We start from the raw sequence: 15179 nt of genomic DNA, 5'->3' as shown, positions 1-15179 counted from the left end.
ACTATTCGCCCAGCTGCTGGGGTGAGGGAACACAAGAGCATCTGCGATGAAATTCCATTTTTTTTCTTCTATTTAACCATATCAACTACGGCAAACATCTTACACCATTAAGAATCGAGCATCACTATCTATGGGAATTCAACACAGCGGCTGAAAGGTGTGATCAATTTTTCCATCATAAAAACAATTTAGTTTTCGTGTAAAAAAAAAAAAAAATTACGAAAAAAAATAAACCTGACGCAGTGTCTGGTATATTCTATGGAAACTAAGAACTGCGTTTTCTTGGCCTGACACAGAAAACGTCAGACTAATCTGACCATCAAGCGAGGCCAACATTCCATTTTCTTTATCAACCACTACTCAAAAAAAAAAAAAAAAAAATCTAGTGTGAAAAGAAACACAACCATTGTGTAGTGGTAAGTGATTTGCAGACACAGGCCACCTGACGGGAATACATGAACACCAGCGGTACGACCCTTGGATATGACGCCGTACCTCGTACCCTCGTGCTCAAGGATCGTACCATTATGGTCAAAGGTCGTACCATTATTATCACGGCTTAACACGACGGGAAATGTAATCCAGGGTAAAGATATATATATATATATATATATATATATATATATATATATATATATATATATATATATTCTTATACACAGAATCAGATCATAACACAAAATAGGGGGCTGATCTCTGACACCAAGCCACTGTCCAAGAGGGGTCATACGTGCGCTTGCAATAAGGACAAAATACGCTGACTATACACAGTGAATATGATCCAAACAGGATATCATTTCCTGGTCCCAGACTTTATACATACAATCCTTCACCCATTTTCTATGCATTAAATTTACTGCGGAAACACACACACACACACACACACACACACACACACACATATATATATATATATATATATATATATATACATATATATATTATATATATATATATATATATATATATATATATATATATATATATATATTTTTCATTACTTTCTGACGACTAATATCTATAATTTCCTCTTGGGATCTTATCATACTGGAATGGCATTCTAAATCGTCCTTGTCTACAAGGTACAATTACTTATAATGAATTGATGTGAAACCCAGTGATATTTTCTACAGGTCAGTATGGCCATAGAGGTCAGCATCCCATTCTCTTTATCAACCACTACTTGGGAAATTTGAGTGGCCAAAGGAAGAGAATCATTCTGTAGTGGCAGCTGGCAAACGCTAGATGACGCCAGGACGGACGACGGGGCCACGATGTTAACGCCAAGTCTCGCCCATCTGTCTCATGGTTAAATCTAACCCCACCTCAAAAAACCAAAACTCCTGCCATGCTTCTTCCCTTGTCTCGTGGTATGAGCTATCCTCTTAAAAGCTTTTACGGTCGGCAAACACGTGATCAAACACTACAGTACAATTTTTTTTCGAACTTCAACCCCATAAAAATGAGTCACATTACTTCGCTAAATAAGATTTTAATGAGGGGTTTTCTACTACTTCCTTATAAAGCACATCCTTTTAGTCACGGTAAAAATATAAAGAAAATATATATAGAGAAACGGCTTTCCTAAAGCCATACCTAAAACACAAAACACGCACGCACGAGGCTATTATGGTACGTTTTTTGTGGGAGTTTATATAAAAGAATATGAAAAAAAAATTTCTGTGTACGAAGAGTACCCACTGTTCTCACCCCTTCAGTATACACACACACACACACACACACATACAGACGGACACATGCCTACATACATACACATAACGAAAAAAATAACATCACACACACACACACACACACACACAGAGCGGTGCGGAGCCGTGGCGGTGTAGAGGGCGGGAGTCGGGCCAGCCTCGCTCCTCGTAATTGATCTACAGCGCAGGGGGGCGAAAATCCGATAATTGAAGGGGGGCGGCGCGCCCGGTGATAATCAAACGCCCGCTAGGGACGCTGGCACCCTCTCCTGCTGCTGCTGCCGCCGCCAGGGATGCCGCTACACCGTGCTACACCTCCCTCCACCGCCGCCGAGCTACACACACACACACACACACACACACACACACTCACACATACACGCTACACCCATGGCCAGAGTACACTCATGCTAAACCTGTCACTAGGTACACACGCACTACACCCGCAGCCGGGGTACACACACACACGCAATATCAGCATCCAGGGTACACTCACACACACACTACTCCCGCAGCCAAGGTACGCACACACACACACACTACCTCCGCCCAAAAGGTACACACACGCTACATCTAAGGTCATCCGAGGTCACGATGAGGGGATAGGATAGGATAGGATGGGAGGCAATGGGGATAGGCAGGTGGTTAATCAGGGAGGGGGTAATGGTGTGTGTGTGTGTGTGTGTGTGTGTGTGTGTGTGTGTGTGTGTGTGGAAGGGGGGAGGGAGTGGAGTCTGGGGATGAGGTAAGTACAGGCTGGGGCAGGAGGCAGTGCGTCCTGGTGGCTGGGGAGCAGTGGTAGGTCTGGGATGTTGGCTGACGGGGCAGATGGAGGTTACCTTTAGCAGAACCTGGCAACGGGGCCAACACCTCCTTCAACTGAAAAAAATGTTCTTCACCGACAGCTGAGGGATGCAGATGGTAACTACATGTCACAAGACTTACAATGAAGAAAAGAAGGACGAGGAAGACTTGACTGTATGACCCCGAAATGCGTGTGTGTGTGTGTGTGTGTGTGAGAGAGAGAGAGAGAGAGAGAGAGAGAGAGAGAGAGAGAGAGAGAGAGAGAGAGAGAGAGAGAGAGAGAGAGAGAATGATCATGTACAAGATAAAAAAAAATGCAATCATGTCAGACAAATGAGAGGATGTGAGGCTTTTAATGTTGAGGGGACAGATGGGCGGCAGTAGTGCAAGTGGAGGCTGATGGACTACTTGGGATGATGCTGGGGACACGGGAGGAGGAGGAGGAGGAGGAGGAGGAGGACGCGCGCGAGGTGAAGACACGAAGAGAGCGAGTGTGATGCAAGAGGCAAGTGAGGGATGGCGTGAGGCAAGGCACAGTGACGGGAACGTGGAAGTGAGCGATGATGTGAAACAAGGCATAGTGACGAATGTGTAGCAGTGAGGGAGGATTTGAGGAAAGACACCGTGGAAAGTGTAAAAGTGAGGGTTGGTGAGGGAATATGGAGTGACGGGGGTGTGACAATAGTGTGAGGCAAGGCACAGTAATGGGATTGCGGTAGATGGATGGTGTGAGCTGAGGGACACAGAGTGAAAGACGGCGTGTGAGGGGGAGAGATGCAGTGAGGGGAGTGAGGAATGGCGTACGGGGTAGAGAGGGGGAGGTGGGAAGCAGAGAGAGGGAGAGAGAGAGTGAGGGGAGACAGTGAGGGAGGAAGGCATGAACAAGCCTCGGTATTGAGCGCCTGCCGGGCTGGAGGGGACCGGGAAGGTGTGAAAAAAGTATGTAAACAAGACGACAGACTCTGGCAAACTTGGTGTGTGAAAAGGAACTGCCAAGACCGGGCCGCCTGCACTCCCTGGTGATTGGCTGCCTCGCTCCTTCTCTGTCACTCCTCAAAGAACTTTCCCTACATCATCTGCCGTGCCCGCCTTTAACCCGGACGAAAAAAAAAACCCGTCGGCAAATTTTCGGCATAAGGTTGGAGGCGACGGAAAGGGGGGGGGGGGGGGAGGAGGAGGAGGGGGAAGAAGTTAGGTTCAATATCCCGTACTTTTGCCCCAGACCGTATTTGTGGGAGGGGGAGGGGAAGGGGGGGCAATTGCGACATACGAACAGTGGAACCGAGGTCAAAGTCAGGTGAAGGCTCCGGGACGAGTGGTTATCTCGCTAATCTGGGCGCTTCGTTACGCATCGGGCCCACTGAACTATAATGCTATTAGGCCGACAACGGGAGTCAATTACTGGCTGTCTGCGTTAAAGTTTTCTGCCGGAGCACAGGGGGGAGGGGAGGGGGGGAGGCGTTGATGGGGCCGGTGGTGGTGGTGATGCTCATGTTGCTGGTGGTGGTGGAGCAGTGGTGCAGCAGTGGTGGAGGTCATGTTGCCGGTGGTGGTGCAGTGGTGGCGATGCTCATACTGTTAGTAGTGGTGGTGGCGATGGCCTTATACCTGGTGGTGGTGGTGGCGGGGGTGTAGTAATGATGCCGGTGGCGGGTGAGGAGGCTGTGGCGATAGTCAAGATAGGGTAGGAGGAACTGGTAGGCAAGGGGAGTGTGGTGGAGGTCGTATGGAAGAGTTTTAGCTGCGGTGGTGTTGATGTGAGTGGCAGGGGTGAGGGAGAGTGAAGGTGATATTCATGTTCCTCGATGAGAGAGGCTGGGAGGAGGGGGCGGGAAGGAAAGTGAACTGTGGTAGATGTGGGTGATGGATATGATCCATATGACGGTCGTGGTGGTGGCAGATGTGGTAGTGGTGGTGGAGGAGGCTCCGCTGCGATGGCTGTGGTGTCTGTGGCTGTGACAAAGACCTCTTCTATGCTAGAGGTGTAAACAATGACAGCGGGGGTAAGCCGTACGAGAAGCACCATCGGTGGGAGCACAGCTGCTGATACTCGTCAGCCGGTCTGCTGACACACGCAGTTTGGCCGTCAGTCATCTCGGTCAACTGTTAAGGAGGTGGTGGTAATGGTGGTGGCAGTGATGACAACAGTGGCAGTGGTGGCATTGGAGGCAATGATGACACAGGCAGTGGTGGTGGCGCTGGTGGTGATGGTGGCAGAGGTGGTGATTATGGCAGTGGTGAGTGGGGACGGTGGTAGTAATGTTGATACAGACGGTAATGTTGGTAGTGGTGGTGGTGATGCCAGTGGTGGCGGGTGGTGCAGCCGGAAATCCCACCATACAAGCGACGTGTCAGGTTGGCACACTCAAACAATGGGAGGAAAGCGGGAGGGACGTGAAGAGCGGGGGAGAGAGAGAGGGAAGAGGGGTGAAGGTGCCAGTGGTGTGGGGGAGGGCGGGGACCGGGGAGGGTTGCCGCTACGGGCACATGATGAACCAAGGCGAGGGGGTGGAGGCACCACGAGTGGAGGAGGTGGAGCAAATGGAGAGTGGAGTGGCGTTAAGCGTGGAGGGGGACCCCCGGTGTGGAAGGCGAGGAGAGGCAGAGCAGAGGCTGTGTGGTCAAGTTGAACCGAGGGGGGACCTGGCGAGGTGATGCACAGGGAGGAGGGCGGGAGGCGAGGCCCACGCTGTAAGGGGGACGTGGGCGGGGGTACTCACAGAAGGGAAAGGCACTGGTGGGAGGGGCAAGCAAGGGGCGTTGATGGTGTGCTGAAGGAGGCGTAAGAAAGGGGGGAAAGCAGAGAGAGGCGTGGGAGGTTGGTGCACGCACTGGAGAAGGCGTGGGTGGATGTGCACTTTGATGGGTGAGGCGTGGTATAGCCAATGGGAGTCGATGAGGGGGTGGTGCACGTACTGAGGGAGGCGTGGTGCGGCCAATGGGAAGCCACGGTGGGTATACCCAGCGTTTGGGAGGCGTGGGCGGTGGTATCCACGGCAGGGGAGCGCCGGGCACCGCTGGCGTGTGGTAGGATGTACACATGATAAGCAGGACGAGGCCACAGGGCCACATAATAACCCGGTCTGCCCACCTCCGATGTTTGTGTACTGAGTCCTCTGTAACTTGTCTCGTATACTGTTGTACTGTACATCCCTGTAACATGCCTCGTGCACTACTCCCCAGTACACCTGTAACATGCCTCATGTATTACTCCACTGTACACCTGTAACATGCCTCATCTCATGTACTGCTTACCTACACACTCCTATAACTTGCCTCATGTACTACTTTACACCGCTGTAATTTGCTTCAAGTACTGTTCTACGGTACACCTCTAACTACTCTACTGTACATCCCTGTAACTTCACGTACTACTTTACTGTACATCCTGTAACTTGCCTCATGTACTGTTCTACTATGAATCCCTGTAACTTGGATCATGTAATAAACAAATGTACATATCTATAACCTGCTTCATGTGTTCTCGACTACAAACCTGTAACTTGCCATATGTACGACTCTATGGCACATCTCTGTAATACGCCTTAAGCATGACTCTACTGTATCACCGGTGTAGTCTGCATTATGTATAGCTCTTCACTCCATGCACAGTATATGGGCAATTTCAGATTCCAGATTTCAAATGTTATTCTCAAGAGGAGAGGGACCCCATTCACATCAGGGTGAGATGCCTGCACTGTATATGGACAATGAGTCTGGAATGCATGCCACGCCCTCATGGTTAGTGTGGGATGATGCCCACAAAGATGTTCACGAACAAACCAAAAGATAAGTGTGGGTGGAGTGTGCACTGCAACGCAGGGTATTGGTACACAGTAGGGAAGGCGTGGGTGTTGGTGCACAGAGGGAGGTGTTCGTACGCAGTAGGGGAGCGTGGGTGTCGGTGCACAGTAAGGGTGGCGTGGATATAGGTAAATGAGAGAGGTGTGGGTGTTGGTATACAGAGGGAGGAGTGGGTCGAAATACACCGTAGAAGAGTCTTGGGAGGCGGCACACTCACTGGGATAGGCGTAGGCGCTGGTACACTGAATGGGAGAGGTATGGGCGGCGCACTCAGTGGTAGAGCTAAGATGTGGGCGGCGGTGCACGCAGTAGGAGGAGTGGGTGGCGGTGTATGTACCAGGGGAGGCGTAGTGGTGATGCACGTACCAGGGGAGGCGTGGTGTCGGTGTACACACCAGAGGAGTCGTGGGTGGCGGCGCATACAACAAGGAAGACGTGGCTGGCAATGCACACACTAGGGGAGGCGTGGGTGCAGTGCGCACACTGTGGGTGGCGTAGGTTGTGGTGCAGCAAACACCGGGAGGTGTGTAATGACCTATTTGTACTGTACGGGGTGGGAGTTTTGCACTCGTGGGGCCCCATCTCGTTAACATTCTCTACTGGCATATACCTTATAATCATGTATGTTGTCTGCATTAATCTCGCCATCAGTCATTCTACTCCATTCATCCACAACTCTAATATCTTAAATGTATTCATTAAGATCCATTTCAACAAGTTTCTTGCTCAGTTTCATGTCATGTCCTCTGGTTATCCTATATTCACATACCACAAAGAACTCGCTGTGCAAGTCATCGATCTCTTATCTCTTTCAACCATGAATCAGACCAAATTTGAAGTCTGCTTGAGTCCACTCTTAGGCTGATGCAATCCTCCTTGATTGTCTTCCCTCATGACTTTCGCATCATCTGCAAACATGTTCAGGTAAGAGTCCATATCTTCAGGCATGTCATTCGCTTAGATGAAGTGTAACGGTACCGAGACAGAACTCTGGGGAACTCCACTGGTGACCTCCGAACATTTGGAGGAAGGTCCTCTGACATGTGTCAATTGTTCCCTTACACTAAGATGATAGTCTATCCATCGCAGGAGTGTCTCCCTTATTCCTGCCAGGTATTCAAGCTTCTTAAATCAGCCTCCCGTGCAGTACAGTGTCAAATGGTTTCTGGTAGTCAAGATATATACAATCTGCCCAGCTTTCCCTTTTGTCTAAATGAATCAACTCCCTCATAGAAATCTAAGAGATTCGTTTCACGTGACCTCCATTATGCAAAACCGTGCTACCTCTCATTTAGGTAATTTCAGTAGAAATGCCATCCACTTCTTGAGTACCTTACAGACCACACTCGTCAAGGAGACTGTTCTGTAGCTTAGCAGCCCTTTCCACTACCTTGGCACCTTGCGTTTTTCCAGTAGCATCTTGAATAGTACTTCAAAAGGTGTGTCTAGTGTATCTGCACACATCTTAAGCATGTAAGGTGATTTCAACAGGACCCTGAACTTTGTATGGGTGAAAATCTTTTAGTATCCTAGTAATGTCTTTTATAGATATCTCAATGCTTTCTCAGTGAAGCCTCCACCCCATTCAGTCTCACTAGTGACGACGCAATATCGTCTTCAATGCGAAAACACATGTGAACAGTCCCCCATATATCCTTATATTACCCTCAATTATTTTTCCCCTCTGACTCCTCTAATCTGATTAAGCTGCTCTTGAACTGATAATCTACATCTGACAAACTTTGCGGAAAAGTTTTGGATTTTCGCCTGCCTTATGCACAATACTCTTTTCAAATTTTCTCTGTTGTTCCTTTCTTATTCCACTACACACATTCTTTGCTCTCTTCCACTTTCCCTCAGCTGTCTGGCTCTGTCGCCTACATCTCCGACGCTGCACATCTCGAAGCTCCCGTGTTTTTTAACATCTTTAATTGAACGTTTTTCCCCTCTTTCTTAACCTTCTCTTTGTATCTCAGACTAGAGGTACACATGTTCTCACTCCTTCACCGTAAATTTCACAGAACCTTTCACTACAATATCCTGGTTCAGAGTGGCGGTGTACACACTAGGTGAGTCGTGGGTGGCGGTACATACACAAGTGGAGGCATGTGATGATGGTGCATAGTGAAGAGGCGTGAGTGGCGGGGCACATATTGGAGAAGGATCATACTGGGAGAAGTGTTGGTAGCTGTGCACACACTGGGAGAAGAGAGGGCAACCGTGTACATACTGGGAGAACAGTGGGCGGCAGGACACACACTTGGAGAAGACTGGGCGGCTGTGCACAGAGAAGGGGAAGAGTGGGCGGCGGTGCACATACTAGGGGAAGAGTGGGCGGCGTTACAGATATCGGGAGAAGAGCGGGCGGCGGTGCACATACTGGGAGAGGCAATAGCTGGTGGTCTACACGGAGGGATCCTATGGGGGTGGGTGGAGGTGGAGGGAAGAGGGCATTTACCTTGTCTCGGGAGCAGCGAGAGATTCAGTTAAGAGTGTTTAAACAACTCTCTCGTCTGCCGTACTTGGTTCCGACGAATACCAACAGTAGGAAATGGTTTACCGCGGGAAAGAAGACATTAAAGATTAACAGAGTTCTCTATCCATCAACACGCAGACGGTCCTATATCCCTCGCGGTCAGCTGCGACCCTAGTGAAAGGGGGGTAAAAATCTTAGAAAAAAAAAGAATCATTTGAAACACAATTCATCCATCCCCCTGGTGGCCAGACCTATCAACCAGCAAATGTTTCCGGAGGCCTGACGACCCAGCTCGAGGCGACCATGTCTCGACCACACTTTCGTATGTGGTTGATGAAGGGGGTCACCAAGATGACGCTACCTGCTGGAGAACATGCACCCAACTCCTACCGAATGACACTATGCTTACGCTACCTCCAATCTACATGAGGTACGTAGGGTCATTGTGACCTGTAATGATAATACCCTCTTGTTGACCTGTCGTGGTATGGGGTCTTGCTGACCCGTCATGGTCAGCATGATTCCTACTTAGTTCCAGTATCTACTGACCGTCAGTCATTACAGGTCATGGTTTTTCGTCCGTTACTCCCGATGATAAACGGTCAGGTCTGACGACACGTGCTGACAGTCTCATGGCGCGTGACACGTGCCGTCTTGGTGTCTGGCCGACCCTGGCGAGGGGAGGGATCTGCTGGAATACAGCCACAGTCATCCTAGACCACTGAGCCTGTACAGATCACAGAACATGGCCAGACTATAGAGGCAGGCCAGACCCCAGAGCCAGGCCAGACCACAGATCCAGGTCAGACCACAGAGCCAGGTTAGACCACAGAGCCAGGCCAAGCCACAGAGCCAGGCCAAGCCACAGATCCAGGACAGACCAGAGATCCAGGCCAGACCACAGAGCGAGGCCAGACCACAGATCCAGGCCGGTCCACAAAGCCAGGCCAGACCACAATTCCAGTCCAGACCACAGATCCAGGTCAGGTCACAGAGCTAGTCCAGACTGTGGCCAACCCTAGCACAGAAAACGGGCCACCTATTACCTAATCTGAATTTGAGAGCAAAACGCATCACTCCTGCGTCACTTTAAACTTGTGCCAGTGATATGACCTGTGGGTATGACGACCTGACCTTGAAGGGTCAGACCAGACACCAGGTCACCACACCCGAGGGTCGTGCCCTCGGACGTACACAGGCATGAGGGATCCACCTCCTGGGTCGAGCAGTGGACAGCAGACTTCACCAGTCCTTACCCCTACAACACATCAAAATCAGACGACGTGATAACGACGACACTCTATCCCCGAGAGACGTTACCTCAAAGTACGTTACCAGTCACAGTAACGCGGGAGTGACACGTTCATAAATACGGAGGGTTACAGTCATACAACATCAGATCACAGAGCCTAACTAAACCACAGAGCCTGGCCAGACCACAGAGCCTTGACAGACCACAGAGCCTAAACAGACCAAAGAGCCTGGCCAGACCACACACCAGAGGGGCCTGTACTCACCTGACGTGCTTGTAGGCGGTGCGTCGTAGCTCCTTTATGATTTGGTAGATCTGCTTGTGTGTTCTCGTGCCGAAGAAGATGGTTGGCACTCTGGAAAGAAAAAATGTATCAAATATAGAAGGAACTTTGATCTTCTCTTGTAAATTGTAAATGCATATGCCTCTAAAGATAATATATATCCTTCCATTAATAATGTTAATAATAATTCAACTATGTCTGTAAATCTATTTCCCAACGATAAATAAACCGACCCTCAGCAAGTTTGGGGAAAATACGTCAAAATCCGCACTGACTGCATGACCAAGTCACTACCAGTGGGCAGTTTGTCCGTGGAAAAAAATAAGAATATTTAAATCAATATTGGCGATCTATTCATACACTACGAACCAACCGCTGGTCAGAATTTTTTTTTCCCCCTTTAGTGAAATATGGAATTCAACTCCCAGGGCGCAGCAAGCGCGCGTAGCGATGACCGCGCGTTTCATAATACTAATGTCTTCTGGTACCACATATAGTTCGTAGCAGTGTATTCTGAGTTCACTTGGAGCTCCTTTTAAAGGTTTCAATACTCAATCTTTCCATCAAAGACATTTAACATGTTTGGCCACAGACACCAGAGTCTTTCTTCCTATCTGCCTCGATCTAAGAATATATTTTGTTCATTTTCAGTTACTGTGCTTCCTCCAGTTTGCCTTGGATGACGTGTTCGCCTCATCCTTCCAAACGGTACAGTCTCAAGGTCGTTCAATGCATCATGATAACTCGGGCGTTCCCTTCCAGTGGTCTTAATTGTCAACCTTATTTTGTTTTCCTTTATTTTCTTCAGCTTACTAAATTTAGACAAATGACAAATATATAGATAGATACATAGGTACAGAGAGAGAGAGAGAGAGAGAGAGAGAGAGAGAGAGAGAGAGAGAGAGAGAGAGAGAGAGAGAGAGAGAGAAACCGATTTTAACATGTTTGACGTGTAATGGGTTGTTTACAGTGCATATCTAATACAGTAAAAGTCAATGAACCTTCCACGCAGAGGTTAAGGAGACGTATCACATAGTCTCTTACAATATGATGATGCGAGTACACACCGTGAGCTAAGATTGCAGTGAGTACAATTAGGAAAGGTAATACGAGAAAACACACACTCTGATAAATGGAAAACTAAATGATGCAATACAGGTACATTCCTAACGAAAAAGGTGAAAAGAACTAGGACCAACTTGGTCCTTGGTCCTTTTATTTATTCATTATCATATATATATATATATATATATATATATATATATATATATATATATATATATATATATTTCTTTCTTTCTTTCGTACTATTCGCCATTTCCCGCATTAGCGAGGTAGCGTTAAGAACAGAGGACTGGGCCTTTGAGGAAATATCCTCACCTGGCCCCCTTCTCTGTTCCTTTCTGTTTCCCATTTTAGAAAGTGGGGTGTTTTAGATATCTGGGAGTGGATCTGGCAGCGGATGGAACCATGGAAGCGGAAGTGAATCATAGGGTGGGGGAGGGGGCGAAAATCCTGGGAGCTTTGAAGAATGTGTGGAAGTCGAGAACATTATCTCCGAAAGCAAAAATGGCTATGTTTGAAGGAATAGTGGTTCCAAAAATATTGTATGGCTGCGGGGCGTGGGCTATGGATAGAGTTGTGCGCAGGAGGGTGGATGTACTGGAAATGAAATGTTTGAGGACAATATGTGGTGTGAGGTGGTTTGATCGAGTAAGTAATGTAAGGGTAAGAGAGATGTGTGGAAATAAAAAGAGCGTGGTTGAGAGAGCAGAAGAGGGTGTTTTGAAATGGTTTGGGCACATGGAGAGAATGAGTGAGGAAAGATTGACCAAGAGGATATATGTGTCAAGAGGTGAAAGGAACGAGGAGAAATGGGAGACCAAATTGGAGGTGGAAAGATGGAGTGAAAAAGATCTTGAGTGATCGGGGCCTGAATATGCAGGAGGGTGAAAGGCGGGCAAGGAATAGAGTGAATTGGATCGATGTGGTATACCGGGGTTGACGTGCTGTCAATGGATTGAATCAGGGCATGTGAAGCGTCTGGGGTAAACCATGGAAAGTTCTGTGGGGCCTGGATGTGGAAAGGGAGCTGTGGTTTCGGGCATTATTGCATGACAGCTAAAGACTGAGTGTGAACGAATGGGGCTTCTGTTGTCTTTTCCTAGCGCTACCTCGCACACATGAGGGGGGGGGATGTTATTCTATGTGTGGCGAGGTGGCGATGGGAATGAATAAAGGCAGACAGTGTGAATAGTGTGCATGTGTGTATATGTATGTGTATATATATGTGTACATTGAGATGTATGGGTATGTATATTTGCGTGTGTGGACGTGTATGTATATACATGTGTATGGAGGTGGGTTGGGCCATTTCTTTCGTCTGTTTCCTTGCGCTACCTCGCAACGCGGGAGACAGCGACAAAGCAAAATAAATACATAAAATAAAATATAAAATATACATCTTTCTTTCATACTATTCGCTATTTCCCGCGATAGCGAGGTAGCGTTAAGAACAGAGGACTGGGCCTTTGAGGGAATATCCTCACCTGGCCCCCTTCTCTGTTCCTTCTTTTGGAAAATAAAAAAAAAAAAAAAAAACGAGAGGGGAGGATTTCCAGTCCCCCGCTCCCTCCCCTTTTAGTCACCTTCTACGACACGCAGAGACGTCACCACACGTCACTACAACCCACTCTTTTAAGAATACTCTCTCTCTCTCTCTCTCTCTCTCTCTCTCTCTCTCTCTCTCTCTCTCTCTCTCTCTCTCTCTCTCTCCTTGACAATCGAACGCAACCACGATTCTCCGGGAACACGGAAACCCGCCTTCATTCCTTGAAAAAATACAGTACAACTCTTGCCCCAGACTACAGACTCTGCGCACTTCCTACCCGATAACACTCCTTCCCCCAGCCTCGTCCCCATACACCACCATCTCTGGCTGGCGTCCCCCCCCCCCCTCATCCCCCAGCAAACCACGACAACCCACGCAACTTGCTAAGGGCGCCCCCCCCCCTGGTCCCAGCCCCAGGCCTTCAATAGCTCCCCCCTGCCGTCCCTCCCTCCCTTGCCAATAAGCTCCCAGTGCTATCTCCACATCGCTAAATCATCACCATGGGAGCTGGATATATATGTCGAGGAGGGAGGAACGGCACCCCAGACCGGCAAGGCCCCAGACAATGCCAGACTATTCGACACATCGAAGTCGACACGTGGGACACAATGACGCACAGAATGGCAAAAAAACAGAAAAAAAGAAAAAAAAAAACGCAAAGATGGTGACTTTTAATGCAGCCTATGTGAGGGTTATAGCTGAGGATGTGGGGGGATATGGGTGGGGAAAGAATATGGGCTAGGGGGGTTGGTGGGGGGGGAAGGGGAGCCCACATTACCACTCCTAACATGCGGTTCAAATTTTGCACCAATATTGACATGACGTGTGTTTACATAGGACGAGGAATGGCGAGATTTTGTTATGTTTCTCGGGAATATTGTGTCCATGAGAGGGGAACACCACCCTCCGTGTGTGTGTGTGTGTGTGTGTGTGTGTGTGTGTGTGTGTGTGTGTGTGTGTGTGTGTTGCGTGTTACTCTATTGTTGTCTACGTCAGGGGAAATTGAAGCTACTCCCGGTCTTGTAATGTTCTGGGGGAATGCCAGACACCTGTACGTGGGAGGCACGCTGTACACACACACACACACACACACACACACACACACACACACACACACACACACACACACATACTGTACCGTGGTGAACATGTAACCTGGTCACCCACCAGCTGGACACTGTACGTATATGTTTACTGCTTTGAGCAATCATGGTCGGGTGTGTTGTAGCGCCGTGTAGTGTTAACACCTCTGAACATGACCCTATGGCTCCCTGAGTACGAAGGGTACGTAATGATGGCTCTGACCCTATGGCTCCCTGAGTACGAAGGGTACGTAATGATGGCTCTGACCCTAGGGCTCCCTGAGTACGAAGGGTACGTAATGATGGCCCTGGCCTTTGACCTAACCCTTAAGGGTCAGATCAAAAAGCCCGAGCTATCATACCTTAGAGGTCGTGCGTCAGTGTTGATGAAAAGCTTTAAGACAGGAAGATCTGCGTGTAAATTGACTGATGACGTACGGGAACAAGTGTAAAGAAAAGACGAAACAAAAAAACGCAGTAAATAAGAGAAAACGAAGAAAGAAAAAGAACAACAAACAAACAGAAAATGAAGAAAGAAAAAAGAGCAACAGACAGACAGAGAACACTGAGCCAATGGGTAAAGTTGCTTTCGAACAAGTGTCTGAAAGAAGAGCAGAACTGACCGGTAACTAGATTAACCTCTTCCTGGGCTACCCAGGACCTGAAGACCAGCAGGTGTACACCAAGCTAGTGGAGGGGGTGGGGGAGGGGTCGATGAAGGCCTTTGCACGTGCTTGCGCACGAACCATAACTGCGTTTACGCCTTCAGTGTATCGTAACATGCCAGTGTCATACATCACCATTCAAGCTGACGAGACTGCGCTAGAAAACCATCAAAGATATCAATCAACTTTGCAAGTTATCAAAACCGATTTAGATAAACGAGGAACTTTCAAATAACAATCAATCTCCTTTTTTCTTTTTTTTTTCCCCCAGGATTTATTCTGACCACCTGGGAGACACTTTCTCACGTCGTAAACTGTATTGGTAAATTATAATCTAAATCTATCCAGCATTATCCATTGCTACGTAAAAGAATCAGGAAGCAATAGTATATTACTGTCAAATATGGCTGGATTTGGGGTTAATCATAAGTTTATAAATTTCTGATACATACATACATATATATATATATATATATATATATATATATATATA

At 48.0% G+C, this 15179-nt stretch overlaps 1 protein-coding gene across 10 annotated transcripts in view; it reads right to left on the bottom strand.

Annotated features, from left to right (window-relative positions):
- Positions 1–15179, bottom strand: part of LOC139761399 (Fanconi anemia group J protein homolog) — a 1968572-nt gene that overhangs the window by 355719 nt on the left and 1597674 nt on the right. For all 10 annotated transcript variants that reach the window (XM_071685544.1, XM_071685606.1, XM_071685598.1 and 7 more), the window contains one exon: positions 10311–10400. In XM_071685544.1, coding sequence (XP_071541645.1) covers positions 10311–10400 — 90 coding nt within the window. The remainder of the gene's footprint in view (positions 1–10310; positions 10401–15179) is intronic.

The sequence above is a fragment of the Panulirus ornatus genome, chromosome 3 (genome assembly GCF_036320965.1).
Source record: "Panulirus ornatus isolate Po-2019 chromosome 3, ASM3632096v1, whole genome shotgun sequence".
NCBI classification, from domain to species: domain Eukaryota; kingdom Metazoa; phylum Arthropoda; class Malacostraca; order Decapoda; family Palinuridae; genus Panulirus; species Panulirus ornatus.
Note: the sequence above shows the minus strand (reverse complement) of the source record. Positions and strands in the feature narration are given on the sequence as shown.